Genomic DNA, 27,193 nt, shown 5'->3' with positions numbered 1-27,193 from the left:
CATGGTCTTCTGTTAAGTTTCTCAGGATCCACATAAGAGTGAAAACACATGGTATATGTCTTTCTCTGTATGACTTACTTCACTTAGCATAACACTCTCCAGTTCCATCCATGTTGCTACAAAAGTCCATATTTCATTCTTTCTCATTGTCACGTAGTATTCCATTGTGTATATAAACCACAATTTCTTTATCCATTCATCAGTGATGGACATTTAGGCTCTTTCCATAATTTGGCTATTGTTGAGAGTGCTGCTATAAACATTGGGGTACAAGTGCCACTATGGGAGTTTTTTAAAAAAGATGTTTATTTTTGAGTGTGTGCACATGCGCCTATGTGCATGTATGAACAGGGGAGGGTCAGAGAGACTTGGGGGACAGAGGATCCGAAGTGGGCTCTGTGCTGTCAAGCTGACAGCAGCAAGCCTGATAAGGGGTTCAAACTCATGATCCGTGAGATCATGGCCTGAGCCAAAATTGGAGGCTTAACTAACTGAGCCACCCAGGCGCCCCTCCACCAAATTTTAAAACAGCGTTAGATGTTTTCTGGTTAAATCAAGAGTCTGCATACCCATTACATCAACAAACCATAAGGCAGTCCTGGAATGAAGATACTGTTTGGGATCCCATGGTAGGGAGGGGTAGGATGGAGGACGGGGAAGTCTTCCCTGGGGAGCTGAACTTGGAGGTGAACCTGAAGCTTGATAGATAAAGAGTGGGCTAGGCAGAAAATGGTGACGATGCTGGTTGAGATGGTGATATGGGAAGACGGTTTCTGGTAGAGGAAAATACTTGGTACAGATACAGCAGAGTGACAGATGGCACATGTTTGTAAGAATTGTAAGTAGTTTGGAATGGCCGGAGTGGGACGTTGGTGGGGGAGTGCTGTGAAGAAGTGAAGCTGGAGATGGGCCACATGAAGGGCCACACATTCCTGGCTGCCATTCTTTCTACCACGCCTGAGCATGCGAAGCATCTGGACATTTCCGCTGCTAAGCTCTGTGATCTATGTACCGACAAGGCCTCCAGCAAGCACATTGCTAGCAGTCGCTTGAGACTGTTAGAACCTTGCTAGGTGGAGTGGTCCCCAGGCCAGCACTTCCCATCACCTGGGAGCTTGTTAGAAATGCAGAATTCCAGATCCCTCCTCAGAGCTGCTGCATTAGTGCCTGCATTTTAACAAGATCCTTAGATGATTTGTCTGCATATTAAAGTTGGAGAAATGCTGTATTTCGAATTCATTTATTCTGCAGGCTGCAGTTTCTCAGAGTGTGGCTGGGGGCCATTTACATAAGAATCACCTATAGAACTTGTTAAAAATGAGGATTCCTGGGCCACTATGTTCCACCCAGGCATCTGTATTTTACTAAACCCCCCTGGCGATTTTAATATACCCATGTTAGAGCATACTACTGCGGTGTGAAATCTTAAAGGAGCTCTTCTCAGTGGAAATCACCTGGGGAGTTTTGGTGGGAAACCTTGCTCATGCCCCACCTGCAGACCAATGAATTAGAATCTGTGAGGGAGGGGCCAGAGCACTGTATTATTTTGAAAGCTCCCCCATGTGACTGTGAGGATTAGCCAGGGCTGACAATCACAGCCCTCAAGGATTTTAGGCAGGGGAGTCAGTTATAGAAAGAGAATTCTAACCGTCAAGTAGAATTCCAAGTACAGCAAACAAGCTGCTTTTGAGACATAATTCATAAGAGTCTAGAATGCTTTTTGCCTCTCGCTGTTGTCTTTGTCAGTCCATCTTGTCACTTTTGGTAACTTAAGGGCATTGATTCTCAAGAAGGTTAGGAAGGATGGTTTAATCCTGTGGTTCTTAACGGGGGATAATTTTGCCCCAATCAGAGGACATTTGGCAACATATGGAGACATTTTTTTGGTAAGAAACTGGGGGATGGGGTACTACTGACAGCTGAAGAGCACAGGCTGGGGATGCTGGGATGCTGCTAAGCATCCTACAGCATGCAGGAACCACCCCCCCCACCCCCCCCACCCCCGCCAACCCTGCCACGCCAAACAAAGGATTATAGGTGATACCCTATTAACAAGTAACAGTGTTGAGAAACCCTGGTTTAATCTCCTGGTTTGAGACAAGGTTCTCATTTTTGAGGAGGCTTTTTGGAGAACCTCTATTATAACAAACCACTATCTGGGGTGACAGTGTGTATCTTTTAGGTAGGTATTTTGGGGAGAGAATAAATTCGATAATCATTCTTGGCAAATATTTTGACTTCCAAAGGCTGCTTGATGGTAGACTGTGTGTGTTTGCTAAGATAAAAATAGAGTGCAAGTAAAGGAAACATAGGTCATGAAATTCAGAAAGCAACTTTTCATTTAGGGTAAATATATGACATCTTTGACTCTTGATTTGTTTGGTTAGTTCCTTTTGGCTGGTTTAGAGTCAGTGAAAGGGCCTCTTTGGAAAGAATCTATTCATTGACAGTATGAGTAATATATAAAAAGTCAAAGCCATGTGGAGGAGAGGCCCTGCTCACAAATGGTAGGGGCTGATTGGGAAATCCCAGCGTGGGGGAGAAGTGCTGGGAGGCTCAGAGTTGTGTTTCTAGGTCCTCAGTGGAGACCAGTGAAGAAAGGACCAGAACAAGACAAACGAGCTAGTGTCTTCTCTTGGTTGTTGGTGTTTACTTGCTGTTTTATCTCTCTGTGAAGAAATGGGTGCAAACCAGCCATGACAGGTTTGTTGATTTAGGTGCCATTGCTTTGAACCCCAAGTGGAGAACAAGGGAAGACAACACACCTTTGAGGTTCCCAGGTAGCGGAGAGTGGACAGCAGGTTGGTGGTATTAGCCTTTCTCATTCTGAACTGTGGGCCATAACAGGAAGTCTGACCCACTTCACAGAGAAGTAAGTTAATTCTGGGGCTAATATGCTGCATATAATGCAACAAATTTTCCATTCTTTTTAAATTGTTTTTTCCCTTTTCCTGCCCTACCCACTGACTTCAGCAATAGATCTGAAAGCTCTGCTGAGGGGCCTTCTCCCACAGACTCTCCCATCCCTTCCCACACTGGGTTAGGTGCCCCTTTGCTCCATACACCCTGGAGTTATCTGTTGGCTCCTCTCCCTTCCTGAGAACATTTAGGGCCCGATTGTACTGACTCTTTATCTCCAGTACACAGGCGCTTAAAAAATGTTTGTTGAATGAAGGAGAAATCAAATTACTTCAAGAGAGACTGCCTATGTTTCCTTTGTGTAATGGGAGTTTCTAATGGGAAAAGTATTTTTCCAGGAGGATCCCAGGATGCCCAGTCCAATAGCTTATGTAACTCCTTTCAGACTGGATGTTCCAGACTTTTTGAATGCCCTTTTGTAGAAGATAGGACATATTCTCAGAGGTTCACAAGTGCTGTAGTTTGTTTAAATAGCCAGGGCTATACACAGTGAAGTTTCATTTGCCTTTTAACTCTGAGAGGTGCCCAGGATCTAGAGTTCTATTAGAGCAAGGCTTTGCAAAATCTGTGGTATTACATGCTATTCACAGATCTCATTTAGAGCTGGGCATTCTCTCATTTTGAGATACATTTCAGTTCACTGTATTTCTTATTTGACAGATCTTTCCATCTATTTCTTCCTTTATAGAATATATTGGTTTTCAGGTGGATTGGGAAATTGGACCAAGTTACATATATAACAGGGTTTACCCTTCCTTCCTTCCTTCCTTCCTTCCTTCCTTCCTTCCTTCCTTCCTACCTACCTACCTACCTACCTACCTACCTACCTACCTACCTAGAAACAATCTTGTTTTAAACTTGATGAATACTTGTGTGGTTTTTATTAAAAAAATTCATACTTAAAAAGAAATTTCACAGATGATTTTATTATAGAAAATTTTAAGCCCATATACAATGTGAGAGAATAATAGTATAATGAACATCCATGTTCCCAACATCCACCTTTAATAGTTATGAACTCATGACCAATCTTGTTGGCCGATCTGTATCCCCCCATTCCCCTCTTCCTGATTATTTTGAAGCAAATAGGTATCCTAGCATTTTGTTACAGATTACATTTTAAAACTGCTGCCTATTAATGGTATTATATTTGGATAATACAGGGAGTCAGCAAAGCAAAGCCTCCCTTGGTCACAGTCCCTCTGGGTATTAGGCTTTGGGCCAGGGAATGCTCACTGCCCAGGGTGTCCTGCTAGTAACGCAAATAACTGAGGCCATTTGGGGAGTCAGTGATGTAATCTCTCTTGTGCCTTTCCTCCTCTCCATTATAAACCAACAAATGCCCAACCCAAACCCTGACAAAACAAAGCATGTTTTCCCAGCAATGGAAATCAGACACTATTGTTAACCTTCCACATAAAGGGAAATTTTGTTTAATCCTCCTTTTGGTAAGAACAGCTACTATTTTATTTTTATTTTTTATTCAGGTATTACACATAGACATACATGTATACACAAGCCTTAAATTCACATCTCAGTGAAGTTTTACACTCTCTCACTCACTCACATTCACATGACCCCAACCCACATTGAGGTAGAAACCATTTCTAGCATCTCAGAAAGTGCCCCTTACCAGGAATTATCCCTACCCACCCACCACACACACACAACAAAGGTAACCAGTATTCAGACTCTTCTATCTATAGATTAGTTTTGCCTGGTTTTGAATTCATGTAAATAGATTCATTAAGTATAATTGGATTCTTTTTTTTTTTTTTGCTTTGACTTCTTTCACTCAAAATAATTTGTTAAATCCAGTGTATTCTTCTAGCTGTGCAGTATACAATGGGTATGCAGTCTGTGTATCCATTCTATCATGGTGGCAAGTATTTATTGTTTACTCTGTGTCAGGATCTGTAGTAAGTGCTTTAAATGAAGTAGTTAATTTAATAATTTAAGTTAGTTTGTAGTTAGTCATTGTGGTTATTGCCCTTGTATTGGCAAGAGACAAAAACCTATAGAGACTGTGTAATTTTCTCCAGATCATACAGCTCCCGTGGTCGAGCTGAGGTTTAAACCCAGCCAGCTAGATTGCAGAGCGGTATCCACTCAGTCCTTCTGTATCTGGGTCTTTTTGAGTTACCTGACTTGGAATGTATGCTTCCACATACTCCCATCGGGTCTCAAGGATCTTTGGTCCCTTAAGGGTGACTCATTGGCCAGAGGAAGACACGCAGCCACAGAGAACTTCAGTAACCTAGCCAAGACTCCTTAGCTACTGAGTGGCGGAACCAGGACTGATAGCCAGGTTTCCAGATTGATTGTGTCTTACTTTCTGGCATTCTCTTAGGTGATGGTAAAAGCCTTTGTTCATTTCTATTGCCACCCAAGTGAAGTGGTTTTTCACTCTGGAAGTCGGCTAGGACTCTTGGTGGTAAACCATAGAAACGGAGTAAGATAAGGCAAAAAGCAAACTGCTGGAAGAATATCAGATAGCTCAAAATCAGCAGGGACGCAGGCAGGCTCAGGCACAAAGGAGCTGTAGGAGCACCACCTGGTCCTTGTTGAGGAACCTTTTGTGGGGGGTGTCACCTCTGTCACAGTAACCCATCACCCCTTGTTCATCCACTATGCATATTGCCCCTGGACATCTGACCTTGCTGTCACAAGTGATCCTTAAGTGGCTTTGGGTCTTTGCATCTGTCTGTCCAGGTACAGAGGGAGGGACATCTGACAGTCCAAAGGCAGGCAGATGCTTGTGTTACGGCTGTAGCTGGAGGGCGCTTGTGTATACTTTTGTCTTGCATAGTGGGAAGAGGCCTTGCCTTTAGAATTGATTATTTTCAATAATGCTCATGAATTGGTAAATAAAAATTTAATTGGTTGAGCTAAAGTAGATCAAAAAGGAAGTGTGTATCTGCGTTTCCACTTAGTTAATGTGTTTGTGAATGATGCCTCTACAACCAGGAAAGGTGAAAAAGGTAGACGATAACAGCCTTGAGTATAATTAGCTGGGGTTTTCCTTTTTTTTTTTTTTAACATGTATTTTTAAATTAAAAAAATTCTTTTTTAGTGTTTGTTTAGTTTGAGAGAGAGAGAGCAAGTGAGAGCTCGAGTAGGGGAGGAGCAGATAGAGAGGGCGAAAGAGAATCACAAGCAGGCTCTGCACTGGCAGCACAGAGCCTGACGCGTGGCTCGAACTTACGAACGATGAGATCATGACCTGAGACAACACCAAGAGTCAGATGCTTAACTAGGCCACCCAGGTATCCCTGACATATACTTTTTAATTGAAATATATTTGATGTATAACACTGTTGTAAATTGAAGGTATACAACTTGATATTTTGATACATTTATATATTGTAATGTGATTGCCATTTACCCATAATTAGCACCTCCATCTCATTATGTAATTATCCTTTTTTTTTTTTTTTTAGTGATTGGAAAAATTAAGTTCTAGTTTCTAAGCAAATTGAATGATTGTAGCACATTACTGTTATCTACAGGATAGTATGTTAGATCTCTAGGGCCTACTTACTACTTGTAAGTTTGTACCCTGAAACAATTACTGTCCTGAGTTTTCTACTCAGAAAAAGCATCTGGTGGCCCAAGTGGGAAAAAAATTAACTCGTTTCCCTTTGTCTCTTAATAACAATGTGTATATTCTTATGCAGACAGGTATTGGAAGGTTTATTTTGCAGTCCCAGTTGGAAAATGTCACTTAACTTCAAAGGACTCCTGTCATGACTTGGGAAATGTGATTAACAAGCAACAGACACAACAGTGTGTTGTACTGACTGGTTTCCTGTTTTGTGAATTGGAGTTAATTACTTGTTCATTGAAGGCTTTTGTTGGAAATAGGAGTAGGTTTTACTTTTGTGAACTGCCATTTTAGACTACTCTTAAACCTCGAGTATCCACTTATTTATTGGCCTAATATTTTATTGAATGCAATAGGGAACAGAATGATGAAGAAGCCATACCCTTGTGAAATACTTAAAATATGAATTGTTTTGTAGTCCCCTTTGATTACTTGTTTTAAATCTTAACTCCATTATTGGGGAATTAATGCCCCGTCTTCTCTTTGGTAATCATACTGTCTGTTCTTTTGAAATTTTCATTCCTCTGCCTCTTAACCATCTCAAAAGAAGGCAGGATATGAACAACACTTAAATTTTTCATACTTGTAACTTACATAAACTCTCTCCCTTGATTTCTCTCGATATAAAATTGCATGTACATATGGTGGGTGAATGAAGACATTTTTAAAAAATCATAGCTTGTTGATTGTGTTTTTGGTCTTTCAAGTAGGTTGGAAGAGCTCATTCTATGAAAGAAGGAACTGTTTTTGTCTAGTTAACAGCTACAACTCCAGCCGGTGCATGGTAGTAGGAAAGAGCAAAATGGATACTTGGCAAATTCAAGGACAGACAGTAGCAGAGGTTGGTTAGGTATACAGCAAACTCCTTCTTTCTTGGCACTCATCTGAACTGCATTTTTTAGCTCCTTATATCTTGGTGGGGTCATGTGTTTGGTTATCACTGATGACTGGTGATACAGGTTTTGTGTTCCTTCCAGGACAGTACAGCTAAGAGCAGGTGTGCCTTCTCGTGGCTGTCTTTGCTGAGACCTCCTCCTTCAAGTGGGAGACCTGAGGGCCTGTGGGAGATGTCCTTGGAATGTACGCCCAGTAGCAGAATTGCCAGATTATATGTTACAGATTCTATATATCTACGTAACTTTACTCATCCCTAGTTTCACTAGTTTGCCTATCTCTCAACAGTGCAGAAAGGTTTCCACATCTCCACTGATCTGTGGCATTATCCAGCTTGTTGCCTTTTGTCATTCGGTTGCAAAGTGATAAGTCAGTAAAAACTGAAATGCCTTTGAGTACAAAAAGGTTGTTTAAAAAAGTTAAATATTTTCAATGGTATGTGCACCTTCTTTAAAAAGTGAAATCCTGGAGGTGGGAATGAACGTCATAGATACAGGGTTTTCTTTTGTGGGTGATGACAGTGTTTTGGACCTAGGCAGTGGTGGTGGTTGCACAACATTATGATGTTCTAAACGCCACTGAATTGTTTACTTTAAAATGGTTAATTTTGGGGCGCCTGGCTGGTTCAGTTGGTAGAGCATGCGACTCTTTTTCTTGGGGTTGTGAGTTGAAGCCCCATGTTGGGTATAGCGATTACTTAAAAAATAACATCTTTAAAAAATAAAATGAAGGGGCACCTTAATCGGGTGGCTTAGTCGGTTAAGCAACCAACTTCAGCTCAGGTCATGATCTTGCGGTTCTTGAGTTCAAGCCCTGTGTGGGACTCTGTGCTCTCAGCTCAGAGCCTGGAGCCTGCTTCAGAGTCTGTGTCTCTGTCTCTGTCTGCCCCTCCCCTGCTTGCAGGCTCTCTGTCTCTCCCTCTCTCCCCCTCTCTCTGTCCCACTCCCTCTCCCTGTCTCCCTCTCCCCCTCTCTCTCTCAAAACTGAATAAAACATTAAAAAATAATAAAAAATTAAAAAGTTAAAAAGTAAAAGTAAAATGGCTAATATTAATGATATGTGAATTTCACCTCAAAAAAGTTCAAATACTTATGAAATGCAGAATAAAACTAACAATTCTATGTCTGACACCTCAGGCCTTCCACTTTTCGGAGGCAACAATTTAAAATGTTTTAACATTTTCTACTGACATTTACCCCTGTATTTCTAGATGATATGTATCTCTTTTTTAAAAAAAATTTGTTAATGTTTATTTATTCTTGAGAGACTCCCTCTTCTGGAGGGAGGGAAAGCGGGAGGAAGGGTCTTTATTCTGCCCTGCCTAGTTGCAGATGGATAGCCATGTTGTATTTGTAATGCTGACATCCTCAAGTTTTCTCCTCTTCAGCATTACCATCCTTCTTCTGCCCCCCACCACCCCACCCTCACTCCTTAAATAACTCCTGTATTTCCAACCTGCTAGTTGATGGATGGCTTACTCAACATTTCAGCTTGGATGTTTCATAGGCACTTCAAACTAAGCATAGCTAAAATTACTGATTTCTACCTCTCTCCCCAAAGCCGCCCCTCCCTCGCCTCAACCTTTCTTGGTGGGCACTGACACCACCACCACCACCAAAAAAAACCAACAAAAAAAACCAAGAAAAAAGCCCCCTTGCCAGGTTCTCTGCTTAAAGTCCTGGGGTAGCTTCTCACTGCTTTTAGAAATAACTATTTCCTGCTTTGCCAGGGTCTACATGACCCTGCATGATGGAACTTCTGCCTGCTTCTCTGGCCACATCTCTTGTAACTCCCTTTTGCCCAGTACCCTTCAGGCTGTTTTTTTTTTCTGTTTTTTACGTAACCATGTCAATATTTCTTTCAAGGGCCATTGTGCTTGCTAGTCTTTCCCCTTGGAAGGCTATGCCTCCAGATGTTTATCAACGTGGCTCCTTCACACCCTTGAGCTGTCTGTCAGGTGCCCCTCTGCTGGAGTTGCCCAACCCCACGGCCCCGTGTAAAAGGCTGCTGCTGTATACCAGCCACATTGTGTCAGCATATAATTCTTATTAGTTCATAAATCCTCTGTTGTACTCTTTGACTTGATGTAGTTCAACTCGTGTCTTTAGTTTTTTGCTATCATTAGAATTGTACTAAGAAACGTGTGAGTTGGGTTCAGTGTTTTATTTTCAGCACCCGGTACAACACCCAACACACAGTAGGCATTTTAATAAATAGTAATTGAATCGGTGAAGATGCATGGGGACTTAGAGCTGGAGGTATCTTGAGAGGACATACCTGCCCCCACTTGGGGAGCTGTAGAGATTACAGCACAATCCGGTCACTAATTCAGCAACCATCACTGCGCGCCTTCTGTATTCCTAGGCCCTGAATTACAAGTGCTTGGAGAACAGACAAAAATCTCTGCACTCGGGAACCAAAGGAGGGTGATATGGAGACAGTGGGGTTTCGCCTGTTCTTCTGGTAGCCTTTGTTATGTGACTTAGTCTTTAATGTGACTCTCTGTGGGTGCGCTTCTTTGCTTTTTCACTCCCCCAGGGACTCTGGGGCACACCTGTGGCTCCTCTTGACTTCCTCTTCTCTTAACTGTACCATAAGTGCTCATTTCATAGTTGATGAATCTTCAGGCTGTTGAACGTTCTCCCTCCCACCAAGTTCTGGGATGCTCTTTAAACCATGGAACATCACCCATGGCCATGGGTTCCAGCCCACTCAGCCCTTTCTCACTTAACCCAGCTCTCTTTTTAGCTAACTTCTGTGCTAGCCCAGCATGGCATCTGCTAAAGCTTAGGAATATTCAGGAGTAATTTTTTGAAAGCTTAATTTAGTTTATTCTTCAAAGGCTTAAAATAACAGTTGTCACATAAGGTATTCTTTGTGGCATTTCTTTGGGGTGAGATCAAACTACTCTGTGTGTACATGCGTGTATATATATATACACACACACACACTTCCCTCAAATATGTATTATATATATATATTTTTTTTCTACTGGATTTCCTGCATTTGTGTATTTCTATACTTAACCCAGTATTAAGATCCAGTGGAACTTTAATTTTGTCCTGCTGTGCCATCCAAATAGCAAAGGGCAATGTGGAGCCGCTGACTTGCAGAATTTTGGAAGGTTAGTTTAACATCACATTTGAATTGCTTAATTTAATTTTCTCTTTGAATCAGTTGCTAAGCAACTGGCAAGACAGGACAAAATCAGCAAGGCTAATTTGGTTCCGTTACTAGTTTGTTAGCATCTCTTATGTTTACATAGCTGATTGGTTGTAAATAGGCTTAATCCATTGCAATGCATTGTTTTGTCCAAGGAAAATAGTTGGTGTGGAAGTCATGGCAAGGCTTTGGTTGCATTGATAGTGCTTAAATTTACACTCTTATCCTAGGTGAATGTAAAGTCATCTGAAGTTTTGAGCCTGTGTTGTGACCCACTTACTTGTCATGTGGGGTGTTTGACTTGGCTGTCCCTTGAACATTGTAGAATAGTTCTTTCCATTGCATGTTAATCCATTGGCATTATGGTTCCATTCTGATTGTTCCTGAAATCAACTTAAATTCTTTTGTTTGCAATTCATACCATTTAGTTATTATCAGGTGAAGTTTGTTGGAGGAAAAAGTCCGTTGTACTCTCATTATTGATGAAATTTAAAACTGTTTATTTACTCTGTTTGGTCCATAAAGTAAGTCCTGTGTGAAATATTAATACCAACGGCATACATGTTTTGAATGCCTTTTTTAAGTCCTGTGATTATCAAGGAAGTCACCCTTGCTCAGTCCACTCTTTGCCCACCCTCTATTCTGTGCCAAAGAAAGGACCTTAACAGCTAACCAATAGTCTCGTGGTTGTGTGTAATTGTTCATGGGGTAAATAGTGGGTTCACATATGTCAGACTGGTAGGAATACTGTCTCAATGATGTCATTAAGTGGCCATTGATACAGTAACAGTGACCTGTGGCTTTCATAAAAGGTGGGGCCAGCAGCTCTATTTTTAACAAGTTACCTGTGTTGTCTTTTGTTTTCTAAAGATCTAGATGGCATCTTTCATATGCTCTAATGATTACTTTGATTGATGATTACCTTATGTTCTTGATGAGTATGTATATACCTTATAACTGCTTATGACTATATAGAAATATTTAGTGATGAAGATTACAGAACAGAAAATACTTTTTATTTCTATGGTTGATGTTTTATTTTTTCCTCCACACTGTATTTGTGCAGTAATTGGTAAAAATTCACTGATCACAACTAAAAGAAATGGTGGTCTGACTTAGAGCAAAGTCCTAGTGTCTGCGTACTTGATAGCAAATGAATTTTTGTTGCTGTGAGAGAGTTAGTTGGGAACTACAAAAACTCAATATTGTTCAAGTTCCTTTAAGAAAATCTGTTTTAGTGAACAGACGAGAGTAAGTGTGTGGTTAGTAGGCTGAATTTCCTTAGAAGCTTGTTCTGAAATACTTCAGGGTATAATTTTTCCAAATCTGGGTTTTCATTCCAAAGTTACTGATTGTACTATATAAATACTTAACCATTTGAAAACCTAAGTATGTCAGTATGTACATTTCTCAGGGAATAGGTGTCACTATTAGTGTTAGTTTTCAAGAGCAATTCTTTCTTTTTTTTTTTTTTCTGATTCTTCTCTCTTCTGCCTATTTTTTTTCAATATATGAAGTTTATTGTCAAATTGGTTTCCATACAGCTCCCAGTGCTCATCCCAAAAGTCTTTCTTTTTTTTTAAGAACAATTATTTCTAAACTTTATTGGTGGCATATCCCTGTCAAAAAATTCAGCAAATACACCCCTAAACTATGTGTATGTATATATGTAAGAGTTTTATGTATGTGTCAGTGTACTAATATATTGTATATATTGTAAAAATAAGCAGGAAAATAAACATTGATGAAAAGATTAAATAATAGTGTAGTATCCTGTCATTCATGATTATCCTGTTATGATTATCATACTGTAAGGCACAGAAGTGCTGTAGGGTAAGGCTAATAATTAGAGACAATACTTTAAATGGTTTTTATCATTTTTATTATCTAGGTGATGTTAGGTGTTTTTGTTTTTTTAGATCATCATTATTTTCTCTGTATAGTGGCTCACGAGAGGAACATGAGGATGGTTGATTGTGCCATTTTTTCATTTGTGGGGTTTGCATTACCATTGTCTTCGATGTTTGGATATCTTGGCAGAAATATTTTGAAGCCGCTAGTCTATTTTTTGAGGGTCAGTTGCACCACCTAGGACAATATACAAAGTCGTGTGAGCCCAGGCATACCTAAATGGGAGCACATTGTGATGCGCCGATGCTGAGAGACAAGGGCATGTACTGTCTCAGCACAACCCCCAGATGTTCTATTCTCCTGAGAATCATCTAGTACATGGTGTTCAAGAGACCACTGCCCTAGGAAGTCTCTGCAAAAAGACTTCTGTAGTATTTTTTTTTAAGTGTGGTTGGATTGAAGAGAGTTGTATTTACAAATGAAAATGCTTGTGTTGTTGCATATAACTAGGATGTCTGTCCTTCTAGCTGTCCATCATGAAGGAAAGGAGATGACTGGGGGGGGGGGGGTAGCTTTAAGAGTCCTGGACTCTGAGTCCTAGCTCTGCCACTAACTGGCTGGGTGACAATGGCAAATGAATTGACTTAATTTCTAAAAGCCTCAGTTTCCTCATTGGCACCACCATTGTGGTGGTGAGGATTAAAGGTCAAAGGAGAGGTTCCCAAAAGGATCTTGTAAGTTGTCATTTATACTTATATATAATCTGTAATGCCTTGTATGAATAAAAGGGCAAAGCTTTTTCATACGTTGAATGCATATACTTCCTGAAAAACATTTTTGTTTGTTTCACTTCTAGATTGCCTCTTTAAGCTATGTCCCATGAATCGCTACTCTGCCCAGAAGCAGTTCTGGAAAGCTGCCAAGCCAGGGGCCAACAGTACAACCGATGCAGTGCTGCTCAACAAACTGCACGTATGTATTGCGAGGGGTCTCTCCATGAGGAGGGTCTTTGGAGTGGCCACTGGGTAGTGTCTGAGCGAAATGGGTTAGCGTTACAACCCCTCAGCTCTAGGTACTGGCTTTCATATGACCTTTGTGAAAGGGATAAAGGGGAGCTTGACCCTAAGGAGAGAAATATCATAGTCAACCTGAGATATCTTGAGAGTTACTCTCTGCTTGGCCATTCCACTTCTCAGATGACTGGCTACAGTACTGGTTATGAGCATAAGTTCTGGAAGCAAATTCTGGCTGCATCACTCACTAAATGCTGATCTTAGGGACGTTAATTAGCTATTTGGTGCCATTCCTTGCTTATAAAAAGGGAATGGTAATATCCACACCAGGAGACTCTTGTGAAATGAAATCAAACATGAAATGAAACATAAACGGTACATGAACAGTGCCTGGAATGTAGTAAGTGCTTAATAAATTTTAGCTATTACCATTGTATTGATCCTGACTATTATCTTGGCATATAAGAGAGAAGTGTATTCCACTGTTAATGTGCTGTGTGACCATAAGCAAGTTTTTGAGCCTCTCTGTCCATGTTTATCCATCTGTAAAATGATGACATAGTTTTTTTAGTGTCTAGTATCTAGATGACCTAATTTTTCTGTGAGGCTAATTTGTGTGGAACTACTTGGAGGTGTTTAGAAGAAGGACATGACATATATCCAATGTAGTGGTATTAAAATTGCAACGCATTTTCTATCCCAGGATTTTCCTGCTTTGTTTTTCTCAGTGTTGTTTATCATGATCTTTCTAATTTATCAGCTGGCTACCGCCACTAGTATGTAAACTATCTGAGGACACAGATTTGTATCAGGTTTGCTCATTGCTGTATCCTTCGTGCCTACAATATGTAGTAGGCACTCAAATATTTACCAACAGAATGAAAAAAAAAAAAGGGCTTTATTGAGACTTAGTGATAACAGTTGAAGACATAGAGTATCTATGAGCACCATGGAACTTGCCAGGTCATGTCTCACACTGGGTCTCCCGGACTAACATGACAGAGTCACCACCAGCTGCATTTGGCAAGGGAAGGGACATGTGGAGGACCGTCTTTATTCAGTGATACCATGTTAGGTGGGTGTTAGGTACTCTAGGTATGCTGAAAAGACCTGGTTCCTAGCCTCGGCGAGCTTGTTGTACCCTGTGAGAGCACGCAGGCAGTCACTCCTGTTGCACTTAAAATGAAATCGAGACTTTGTGCCTGCTGGACCGTGCTTTCTCCTTTGAGGCTTCTGAACTACACTCATTATGCTCCACTGGCTTTATTTCACTTTATTGTTTTGAGCACCACAGACTCTTACAGATTTTTTTTTTTAAGTTTATGTATTTATTTTGAGAGAAGAGAGAGGGAGAGAGAGAATCTCAAGCAGGCTCCACACTGTCAGTGCAGAGCATGATGCGGGGCTCAGACAGAAAAACTGTGAGATCATCATCTGAGCCAAAATCACAAGTCACATGCTCCAACAACTTTGCTACTTTTGTGCTTTCTGTTTATTCTTAGAACATTCTTCCCCTGATTCTTCCTAAGTTAAGACCTTTGTCTCCTTCATATCTCTGTTTTAAGTGTTACCTCAGTGAGGCCTCTCCTCACTTCCTTATCTAAGTGATGCCCTGCTTGCTTTCCTGTCTTCGGATTTTTCTCAGCACTCTTCCCTGTCTTACTCATTAGAATGACAGCTCTACAAGATGAGGAACAATGGCTGGCTTGATCACCACTGTATCCCCAGTGCTTAGAATAGTGTCTGGTATGTAGTAGGTGCTCAAGAAATACTTGCTGAATAAATGAGCACTGTGCTAGGTGATGGTAATGAAACTGTGATAGTATCTGAACGCTTTGGGAGCTCAATAGCTAATCAAGAACAAAGAGGTGGTGACAAGGCACCATGGCAAGTACTCTTACAGGGTGAACCTAAAAGCCCCCAGGAGGTTGTGGAAACACTTAGAAGGGGCACCCAAATCCATCTTTGTGAATAAGCAGTAGCGATATGGTAGTCAGGGAGGGCCTCCCAGAGGAGGAAATGATGAGTCTCAATGTGAGGCATCTGTGGGAGTTAGTAGGACAAGAAGAAAGAGCACAAAGAGATTGTTGTGAATACTTCAGGAATTGCATCATTATTTTCATGGTTTCAGGGCCGACGTTCTCAACCTCAGCAGACTAATTGCTCCCTCTTAAGAGAAAATATTATGTAATTTTATGAACAGGAAGTAACATTCATAAATAATGCAACCTCTGAAAATACCAGTGTTTTTTTAATGTGTATTTTTGAGAGCACGTGCACGCGCGCGTGCGAGAGAGAAGGGAGGTGGGAGTGGCACTGGAGGGGCAGCGCAAGAGGGAGACAAAGAATCTGAAGCAGGCTCCAGGCTCTGAACTGTCAGCACAGAGCCTGATGCGGGGCTGGAACCCATGGACCATGAGATCATGACCTGAGCCGAAGATGGACGCTTAACCAAGCCACCCAGACACCCCTGAAGATACCAGTTTTTTAAAAAAGGAGAAATAACAGGAAAGTAATAAATATTATAATCGTGTGCTCTGGTAAATTAATGCTCAGGCACGATTATTCTAGATGATTTAAGGAAATAAATGGTCTCACCTATTTGTATAAACTCTATGCATGAGGCAGCCAAAGATGGTGACTCAGGTAGGTGTGTAGTGCTGGCCACCAGAAAGCATGTTTTTCATAATGTGATTTTCCAAAATGGTCAGCAGCCCTTGGCAGTGTTAGGAAGAGTGCAAAGTGTACTCTTCCTGTTATTAAATAGGACTTGCATTTTGCTTAAATGTATTAATGGTAGTAATTAGACCATATAAAACTGTACTTTGTGTTGATCTGTAAAGGGGAGTTAGGGGCTAGACCCAGAAATCGCAGACCACCTTTTAACCCATGGGAATGTCAACCAGACATAACATTGTACAGGATGAATGAGACTTTACCATGCATTTCAGGGCACCCAGCATTCCTAGCTCCTGTCCACTCAACATCAGTAGTGCCCCCCACTGCCCCTCATCACTGTGATGACCCAGGGTCCTCCTAAAGTCTGTATCTGGGACTGTGGAATCCAGTTGAATGGGTTTGTTTAATCTTTCACGTCTCTAATGTGAGCTATTTAGTGCTTATGCCTGTGGGGTTATCTTGCAAGAAGTGCATCTTCTGTTGTCCCGCCTTTCTTTTTCTGGAAGGAAAATCATTCTGTTCAATGAGATCTTATTAGGACATCTCAAAACCCCTCCTTACAGCAGGGGTTGTAAATTAAGATTCCTCTTGATCATGCAGGAAACATAATCAACCGGAATAAAGGGAACTTGGTGGGCCTGGTTGCTAAGTGGAGTGTGCGTGTGTGTGGGTCCACAGGGGGCAGATACACTCCCCTGCTGTTGCTGTGTGGGAAGGTGGGCTCAGAGCTGCTGCCACATCTTCTGCTTTCTCAAGAGAAGCTACAAATTCATGCTTTATGTCTATTATCTCAGTTTTTTAAAAATGTCAGCAACTAATTCAATTATAGTTTAAAGCATGCATTCAGCACAATAATGTCTCAAGCTGAGTGGGGTTCTTTAGTCAGCTGTTTGCAACCTGTGATATGTATTATGTTTCCTTTCAATGGAAATTCCGTGCAATGCTCCTTCCCATGAATGAACTGTGAAAAAAAACCTGCACATTATGTTTGAGAAAACGTAATCCTCAAAGTGAGCAAGAACTCTGAACTCCTTATTTGAAAAAAAAACAAACAATTATTTGTTTCATGCTGTTGATTCTTTTTTAAAAGGATTTTTTAAAAGGAAACCAATACTTTTTCCTGATTTGGGATTCCTGATGTGGCTTGGGTGTTGACTTTGTGCATTTCCTACTTTTATTGCTTATTTGGACCTCCCCACCCCCACCCCCACCCCCACCCCGACCCCCACCCAGTGTCTGAAAGTCATGTACATGTCTTAGTTCAGTCATTAAAAATGTTGTATTTTGGGTAGCCACTTGCCTTTGGGGGTTAATGGCCAGTCTCCATTGAGTTTTCATTTTTATTTTTGTCAACTACTGTGCAGTACCCCAATCAAAGGTCAGATTATTTTAAATTAATGCCATTTAAGGAATTAGTTGTCTAGACCACTTGACTTCCCTTTGACTAGGATAAGCCACATAGAAACAGCATTCTGAAGGAGAATGACATCTAGTGGCTGGATACTGTGTGTTCATTCCCTCTACAGCACTAACTGGATTCTAACTTGTCTGCTCATGATTTCTCAAAAGTCTCTTGGCAAAAGGAGCTTCTCCTATCTGCACATCATATAATGTGCTCTACAGGCCTTGACTACTGTTTGCTGACAGCATTTTGACTGACATTGTTTTGGTTCTGAAAAACAGTCAATTACATTAAGTCATAGTTTGGGCAAGCTAGGAAGAACCCGAAGAGTGACCCATCTCCTTGTCCTCAGAAGCCTGAGTCTTGTATTGCTTGTTTTTAGAAGCCTTAATTCCTTATCTTCCTTGTCTTATTACATGGTTCAGGGATTTTTGACCTTAAATAACCTCTCCCCACTGTTCCTGTGACCTTTCTGTAGTAATTGAATAATGGTTTGTCTGTTTGTGAAATAAAGTAACAGGTGGCTATGATAGGGGTGACCTTGATGTTGCTTAGGGGGAGCATGGTAGTATCCATGATGAACCATGGAGATAGAGGCCGTAGCATTAAGTGTGATTTCTTCCTCAGAACAAAACAGTCCTCAACCTAGTGTGTTAGGGAAAAGAGCAACAGGTATTTAAATAATTAGGTTTTAAACATTGAAAAAGAACACATTTAAGATGGCTTTTTAAAAAATCCAGGCTATTTGTCCCAGAGATACAATGAAGAGGTTTTTGAAGAAATAACATACATGAGTGTTAAAGACAAATAATTCCAAAATATACATGAGTAAGAAAAGGGGAAAAAATAATGTAATCCCTAAATCTTTTTTTTTTTTTTTTAATTTTTTTTTTCAATGTTTATTTATTTTTGGGACAGAGAGAGACAGAGCATGAACGGGCGAGGGGCAGAGAGAGAGGGAGACACAGAATCGGAAACAGGCTCCAGGCTCCGAGCCATCAGCCCAGAGCCTGACGCGGGGCTCGAACTCACGGACCGTGAGATCGTGACCTGGCTGAAGTCGGACGCTCAACCGACTGCGCCACCCAGGCGCCCCATGTAATCCCTAAATCTTAATCCTCAACTATAATGTTGGTTTTTATTTGGTGTGTCCCCCCATCCACCCCCTATTACATTCCTGTATTTCTACATTTGGAACTATCAATGGGAACATACTGTATTCTCCTTCTTTAACTTTGTTTTATTCACTTAATATGTTATGAATGAGTAAGAATCTTTTACCTTCATTGTAATGATTACATGGTTCCTCCATTGTACTCCAGTACTTTAATTCTAGATAGCCAATCCTTGTGCGGTGTGTTGTATTCAGAATTCTGAGTTTTTACAGTGTCAAAACTAGTTGTTATGGACTGATGTCTGTGCAAGGTTATATTTTAAGGAGAAACTTCTGGAAATGGAATTGGTAAATCAAAGTTGAACCCATTGAAAAACTTTCTGAGCGACATTGCCAGGTTATCCTTTAGATACATTTATTGGTTTACCATCTTACAGTGTGGGCCATTTCTTAGAATTTACTTAAAGGATTTAACAGACAAAATTTCACTCTGTGCAAGGGTGAAGCAACCTTAGTCAGTGGGCCCAGGTATAGTTAGTACCTTACTATCTTTGTAGCAATCTGTGCCTTACCTGTTGAACCTAAAAATCATGAAGGTTATTTTTGTCTAAAAGTCTAATTTGGCTTTGTGGAAGGAGTTAGCTAAGGACTGATGGGTGAACTCAAATGAATACATTTGGTATTTTACGTATTTAGCAAAAAGTAATATAAATTGGACACTTTTCTCCTTAAACAAAGAGTGCTTATAGAAAAAGTAAATTTTTTGAATGGTCCATAAGGTTAATGCATTGGTTCATTTAATACTTACCTAGGCTTGGTTATCATTAAATCTTTTAAACAGAATTAGAGATGTGACTTTGGGTATTTTAAGTGAGGTTCTTAGCTACTTATTTTCCAATATAATTTTCTAATTTTACTTTTTATATATTTTTTAGACAAATGCCCTTGAATCTGTGAAAGTGGTGGTATTTAATTGATTTTTCATATGGAAAAATGCCTTCTTCATGACTAACTTGATGCTTGTTTTTAGATGTGCCAGCAAACACTGAGTTACCACTTTTGTACTCCATCTAGGCATAGGTAGGAACTTAGTATTTTAGATTGGTGCTACTTAAACTGAGGCCACTGGAAATTAAAAGTAAGAGGAATGCCCATGAGAATTTTCTCTCCTAAACAGTAATCTTTACATCATTTTAAATCCAAGAAACACGGCTTTGTGATTTACTAAAGATGAAAACTTACTGTGGGGTTTTGAGTAGACAAAAAGCATGTTGGAAAATGTTAAATTTTATTTTACTGAAGGTATTGATTTTTCCCACTTTGACATTTTTTTCTTGAATTTCTTGTCCATATTAGCTGAGACAACTACTTAGCAGAAAGAACAAATGTCTCTCTAAAAAGTATAAACCTTCCTTCCAAGTGGATTCAGTGCAATATTGTGTTTGGGAAACTACCTGCTAAACCTGTGGATACTGTAGAGATCTCTGGAAGGGTGCCGCACAGGCATGAAACTAAGCAGAACAGAAGGTGGGAGGAAATGAACGGAGGATGTGGATGCAGGGGAAGGGAGAGCTGAGAATGGTGCTGAAGGAGTTTGGATGCCTCGGATTACCATCTCATCCACACGGGTATTATTTCTGGATGTGTCTTGAACCCAGTGGATTTTATCACAGCCTGAGAAGAGCAGGCTGGTAACTAATTCTAGGAGAGAGAGGGAAGGTAGGAAGCCTCTGAATGGACCATTGTTGTACGGGGTTGAGACAGATGTGAGAAACTTAAAGTGATTTACACTGATACAGGCAGATCATTCTCTCCTGCAACACGGGTTTCTTTTTGGTTTACAATTGCTTTCTGCAGCTTATTTTTGTCAAAAGACATACTTAGCTAAAAATACCTACATTCAGGGTAGAGGTGGAGCAGACGCTGAATTTGAAGGAAATGGAGAGATCCTTCACCCAGCCAACTTACTTCACCAGTTGAAATTCTCATTGTTAGAACATTTCTTAACTTTAGAAATTTACGTATAATAATGATGGTTAGAATTTATTGAGTTTATTTTCTCTAATCTTCACATCTGCCCAGAAAGACTTGCTTTTGTCCCCATTTTGTGAATAAGAATATTGAACAAGAAGGCTTAGTGAGATGAAGTAACCTGGCCAACATGATAAAGCTAGTATGTGTGGGACCAAGCCCAAGCCCAGAAGGGTCCTATGAAAATGCAGACTGTTCCTTGGGAAAGAGGCCCTTTAACTCATTGGCATCTGGCCTCAAGGAAAGGGAAACTCCAGGAAGAGAACAATGGAAAGTGTTCTGAAATCTACAACTGGTCACCAGGGTTTTATTACCCATCAGATACTGAATTTGTTCCTTCTTAATGTACTTCTGTTTGACCGAGTCTAGGTTTGGGGGAAAAGGCTGCGATCAACAGTTTCTTTGTTGCCTAGGGCAAAACTAGTTCGCCTTCAACATGGTTATAATATGATAACAGTGCTTTCTCCGTTGTACAAATAAATGAAAAAAATATTCATGTTGATGGCCCTGGCAGACTATTCAAGAACCCTCTCTTCAGCTTTACCTGGTTCTCTAGTATGCCATATTTGGACTGGTAATGTCTCCCAGTCCCGTTTGTAACTACAGATTTGTAGTTAATCCAAATGTGGGTTTGAGAATTACCTCTGCTTAGTAGCTTTGTGATTTTTAAAAATATCCAATATTATTTTATAATTGTTTTAAATTGAAGGGTAATTAGCATGCAATGTTACATTACTTCAGGTGTACAACATCATGATTTGACAAGTCCGTATGTTATGCCCACTGTAAGTGTAGCTACCATCTGTCCCCTTACTATACTATTACAATATCGATAATTATATTCCCTGAGCTGTGCCCTTCATCCCCATGACTTACTCATTCCGTAACTGGAGGCCTCTACTTCCCAGTCCTCTTCGTTCACTTTGTCTACCCCTCACCCTCTCCCTTCTGGCTACTACCACTTTGTTGCCCTTATTGATGGGTCTCTTTGTGCTTTTTTTGTTGAGGTTCACCCTCAACACCCTAGGTTCACCCATGTTGCCACAAATAGCGGGATCTCATTCTTTGTAATGGCTGAGGAATACTCCATTGTGTGTATGTGTGCTTCTGTGTGCACTTACACTGCAATATAGATGTGTGATTTTTATTTTATATTTATTTTTTAAAAATTTTGTTTATTTATTTTGAAAGATACAGAGACAGCGTGAGTGGAGGAGGGGCAGAGAGAGAGGGAGACAGAAAATCCCAAGCAGGTTCTGCACTGCCAGTACAGAGCCCAACACAGGGCCCCAACTCCGGAAACAATGAAATCATGACCTGAGCTGAAACCAAGTTTCGTAATAAGCTTAACCAACTGAGCCACCCAGGCGTCCCAAATTTCAAGTGTACACAGAAGTAAACAGTATAACAAATCCCTTTTGTACCCATTATCCAGCTGTGTAGTGTTGAATAAACCTTTTAATCTTGGAACCTGTTTTCTCTTCTTTAAAATGGGGATAATGATGGGGCGCCTGTGTGGCTTAGTCAGTTGAGCGTCTGACTTGGGCTCAGATCATGATCTCGTGTTTGGTGTGTTTAAGCCCCACATCAGGGTTGCTGCTGTCACCCCAGAGCCCACTTCAGATGCTCTGTCCCTCTCTCTCTGTCCCTCCCTGCTTGCACTCTCTCAAAAATAAATAAAACATTAAAAAAAGTTTTTAAATGGGAATAATCCCTCAGGAAGCTACTATGAAAATTAAATTATAATAATGTCTAACAATAATAACTCCATAAATGCTGCAATGACCAGACGTAATGGTACGTGATTCCTCTGAGGTGTAGGTGCTCTTTTTATCCTCATTTTATGAAAGTAGAAACTGAGGATCATGAATATTAAATAATGCATTCCAGGACACAGATCCAGAAATCATCCAAAACCAGCATTTAAATTTAGTTTTATTTTTCTGCGAAACCTTAAAAGAGGATTTTTACAAATCATAAAAAGGCTATGTAAATTCTCTCCCACCCCTACCCTGTTTTTTTCAAAAATATATAAGCTTTTGACGTAGTCTTAACCTAAGCAGATGTCAGTGAATTCCTGAAAGAAAAAAAAATACATTTTAAAACAGCAAAAAAGGCCAACAAAACAAGGGCATAGGGGGTTAGCCTCTTGAACCCCTTGGTCATTTTGCATAGCCTCAGGGCATATTTATGTACAGTATTTGCTTATATTTGTGGTTCTCGTATAAAACCGGCAACATTGGTTTTGCATCATTGAGGAGAAATATAAGCCATTGTTTCCTGTTTGTGACCAGTCTCCTTTCTCCGTGTGTAGCATGCTGCAGACTTGGAAAAGAAGCAGAATGAGACAGAAAACAGGAAATTGCTTGGGACCGTAATCCAGTATGGCAACGTGATCCAGGTAGGTCATGGCTGCTCTTCTCCTCTGGAGCATTACAGAGAATAAAACTGAAAAAACAAGCACGTGAGATCGGGTTTGGACAAGGTTCCAACTCCATGGAGACAGACTGTTGCAAAAGGTCTAGTGTTTGTTCTTATATGGTGGTCTCTTGGGCTTGCTTTTGAGTTGGCCTTCTGTCAGTGCGGGAACCCACTACTGTGCCCCGTAGTTGGTGATTTAAGTTCTATGCAGATATTTAAAGTGGGTATTTCCCCACCTGGAAACCAGCTTGGCCACTGCACTTGTTTCACATGCCTTCCTTGAAGGTTCTTCCTATTGGTGAAAGTTGGATTCCCTTTAACTTTTATCTGTTGGTTCAAGAGCTGGTCATAGGGGTAATAAGAGCAATTCTGGGCCTTCAGGTAGAATATTTGGTGAATAGGTCCCAAGTCTTGTCTCACAGGTTTGTAAGGTTTACTTGTTTATCCCTTGTGCCTTTAGAGTTGGTGTGGGGATAAAACACAATCTAGGAAAGAGCTACTGAGGGCTTTGCTAAGAAAATCTTTCTGGGTCTGTCCTTGCAGAAAATAGTGTGTGAAGATATCCAGGGCCAAATGTAGCCTTTTTCTGTTTATCTAGTTGCCAGCTAGTTTTGACAAAGGGTAATAGTTACTAACTTTTGAGGACCTGACCCATTTGGTTATCTTGCTTCATTATTTCCGTCTCTGAAAGATTTCACTTAACATTTAAACCTTCTGGTTACAAAGGTATTCTTTCCCATTGTTATTTCTATTAGAGAGCAGTGATAAACTGGAGCATGGGAAAACTAGAATTGCCACATGGGTAACAGCAAAGTTTTATGTTTAAATGGATTATTATTATTTGGTCTTCTGGAATAGTAAAGTGGCTTTCAAATCCTGCCAGTCCCGCTCTGCCTCCCTTTCAAATTCTATCTGGCTGAGAAAGGACACAGGGGGCCAGGTGGGCCCAGAGTTCAGTATCTGCTTTATCGCTGGGCCAGGCCAATGCATTCACAGTCAGAGCGAAGAATTCCATGATGTGGTAAGATGAGAGAATATGGCTTGAACTAAAGATGACAGATGGGGACAGGAGCTCAGAATGTAAGCCCTTAAGTGCATTCCAATTCAGATTTTGTGAGATTTATAGCAAGAAATGGAATGTCTCAGTTTGCTTACCAGCAAAATGGGAATAATAATGGTATTTGTTTCCAAGAATAACTGAGAGGTACCTGTCACAAAGTCAGCTTTGAATACATTTTAGCTGATGTTATTTATTATGCCTTCTTCAAAGCCTGGATCTTGGGATCCATCTGTAGATAATGTCAGTTTATAAACCAAGTGAGTTCAGCACCTGGACAGGTGTGTGGAGGAGCAGGGGCCACTCACCAGGGTAACAATGAAGATGTCAAGAGGGTATCACCTTCCCCTGTGTATCATGGCCGGGCTCACAAATCAGACAAGTTACTCCTTCACCCCAACAATGCTGGTAGAAGAATGTAGACTATCTAGGCATATTCTAGACACTGTATGTATTGACATAGGAAAAAGAGATATTGGCAGTTGGCAATGAAGTTCCCTGCCAGTCTTAATATTTTTTCAGGATTTGGCAGTCTTTTATTCACCCTTCCTTTTCTCTTACAGCCTGTTAAGTCGGGAAGCATTAATCAACGCTTCTTGATGTAGACCTACTCTGAGACAAGTTGTTTCCCATTAATTGGGAACCCTTAATTATAACCCTTAATTCTAAAGAATTAAGTACTTAGCAATTCAAAGTGGAAATTTATAGCAGCCATGTTCTTCCACATGAAATGACTACCCCTTACAGGGTATTCACTTAAACTATTTCTTGTGCTCAGAAGTGCCTTTCCTTAGCTCCATATTAGGGTCAGGGATATTCAGATAGCAGTTCCTCAGCTCCTTTACATGGAATTAGATGTTAACAGATGGCAGAGTGGTTTACCTTGCTGATGGTGCGCTTGACCTGAGCAACATCCATCTTGTCCAGGGCCATGTTGAGGGGAAAAAACAAAATATTTCTTCTTCCCTCAACTTCTTCTCCTTTTGCTCTTTGTTGTTTTCTAATTACTCTCTGCCTCAGGCAGTTTTATGGCTCTGTAACTTCACAGTTAGCTCAGGGGTGGAAGGAATGTTTGATACATATTTATCTGACTGAGAGAGAAATCCTAGAGATTGAGAGATATGCTTGTACTCACCTTATTCTCTCGGTGGGTTTTCAGCTCCTGCATTTGAAAAGTAATAAATACCTAACTGTGAATAAGAGGCTTCCAGCGCTCCTGGAGAAGAATGCCATGAGAGTGACTTTGGACGAAGCTGGAAATGAAGGGTCCTGGTTTTATATTCAGCCATTCTACAAACTACGATCCATCGGAGACAGTGTAAGTGTGAACTCCCAGCCTGGGAAGTGCCCGTGCCATGCCTCAAACTGTAATTGTATATAAAAGTCAACTAGGAGAATTTGTACTTGGAACCAGAGACTTATCCTGTGTGAAGAGAGGGGAATCACTATGGAAACCAGTGTTTGGGAAAACAGGGAAATTTGGAGAGAAGTGTGACCTAAATACAGTAGCTATGTTTTTCCTACGGAGTTTCTGAGAAAAAAAAAAAAAAAATCGTATGAATAGCCCATTACTTCAGTAACTTCACGAAAACAGCTTTCATATATTAATGTCCTGGGCAGTGTTCCTGTCATTTTAGATCCGTAGTGGAATAGAAATGCCTCTCTATTTTGGAAATAAAGTTAGTAAAGAAGGAGGAAAGAAAATAAGGAGATACAGCAGGGAAAGAGAATGGATTTTAGGATTGTCTTCACTTGTTTCTTTGTCGATAAGCCTGTAGGCTCTCCATCCCATTTCAGTGACTGCACTTGGTCATGAGCTGGCTCCTCTCCTAACAGATCATTAGGATATAAAGCCACTGAAATACTTCTTCATGTGACTTAGAATAGTTCTGCTATTTGTCAGCTACATTAGCACGTCATTATGTGGGCATAGAGTTGACAATGAGTGTGTTTAAATGCCATCAGGCTGCATTTCTGACCTTGTTAAAGATTCCAAAATAGTAATTTTTTTTTTTTACCAGAATAAAATGTGCCCTTAAACAGCTTGAAATCTCTTCAAAATGCTCATTTAGCCTTAACCTAAAACTGGATTTTGCTATTTTCAGTACTGCCATTTAAGCTTACAAGCTTTGGACAGCATGTGTGTTAGTTTATATATTGGTGGGTGTATTACGTTATATACGTCATACCAGAAGCATACAGAAGCACTCTATTCCTTCCCAGTTATAGTAAATATTGATCCTCAGCTGAGAATAGAAGAACTAATCCAGTAAAGCTTAGTGTTCACCAAAAGTTTTGGCTTTTTTTTAAGGTACTTATATATAGTTGGAATTAGGGAAAATTTAATTGTATATACTCCCCAAACGTATCAAACTGATAATAAATGAGTTTTACTTCTTGGAAACCATCGTTTCTGTTCTCCTATCTTCTACCCTCGTAATAAAAGACAAATGTGCTTTGTCCTGAATTTCAGCAAGTCCTTAGCTTTCTTATCCTTCAAACATACCTGTTCAGCTGTGCCTTTGTTGAGAGGATAAGATGAACTTGAGCAGTTGGTTATCCTTTTTAGGACAGTGTTTTACAGACAACAAGTGTTGATCCATTCGTGGGCCACGAGATCAGTTTAGTGGCTTGTGACTCTCATTTTAGTAAGTGGAATAGAATAGATAGTATCAAGCTGTCCTAAACATAATGAGGTAAGTATTGTTTTAGGGAGGGAACTTCTGTTTCAGGTAAATATAAACGTGTATATCTATATATGTACACATACACCCACATATGTGCACATAAATAGGTATGACTGGAATATAATGGAGAAGTATTTCTTAATGTGACTTTGCCCCCAAAAAAGTATGAAAGTCATTGCTTTAGATCTATAAAATTACAGCTTTATTGTTTCAGAGATAGACTTCCTTCAGACAGTATTCTGCTTCTACTCCAAATATTTAGTGAGGGCTTATTTATATGTATCTGTTAACATAGGGAAAAGGGGATATTGACAGCCGGAAGTGGCGTCTTATGCTGGTTGTAGCATTTCTCCAGGGAT

At 40.3% G+C, this 27,193-nt stretch overlaps 1 protein-coding gene across 6 annotated transcripts in view; it reads left to right on the top strand.

Annotated features, from left to right (window-relative positions):
* The window catches only part of ITPR1 (inositol 1,4,5-trisphosphate receptor type 1), a 329,757-nt gene that overhangs the window by 105,520 nt on the left and 197,044 nt on the right, over positions 1-27,193 (top strand). For all 6 annotated transcript variants that reach the window (XM_040492113.1, XM_040492112.1, XM_040492110.1 and 3 more), the window contains exons 5-7: positions 13,287-13,402; positions 22,984-23,070; positions 25,307-25,465. In XM_040492113.1, coding sequence (XP_040348047.1) covers positions 13,287-13,402; positions 22,984-23,070; positions 25,307-25,465 — 362 coding nt within the window. The remainder of the gene's footprint in view (positions 1-13,286; positions 13,403-22,983; positions 23,071-25,306; positions 25,466-27,193) is intronic.

Source organism: Herpailurus yagouaroundi, unplaced genomic scaffold, assembly GCF_014898765.1.
Source record: "Herpailurus yagouaroundi ecotype Mexico unplaced genomic scaffold, PumYag 183, whole genome shotgun sequence".
In the NCBI taxonomy this organism is placed as follows: domain Eukaryota; kingdom Metazoa; phylum Chordata; class Mammalia; order Carnivora; family Felidae; genus Herpailurus; species Herpailurus yagouaroundi.
This window is presented reverse-complemented; position numbering and strand designations above follow the sequence as displayed.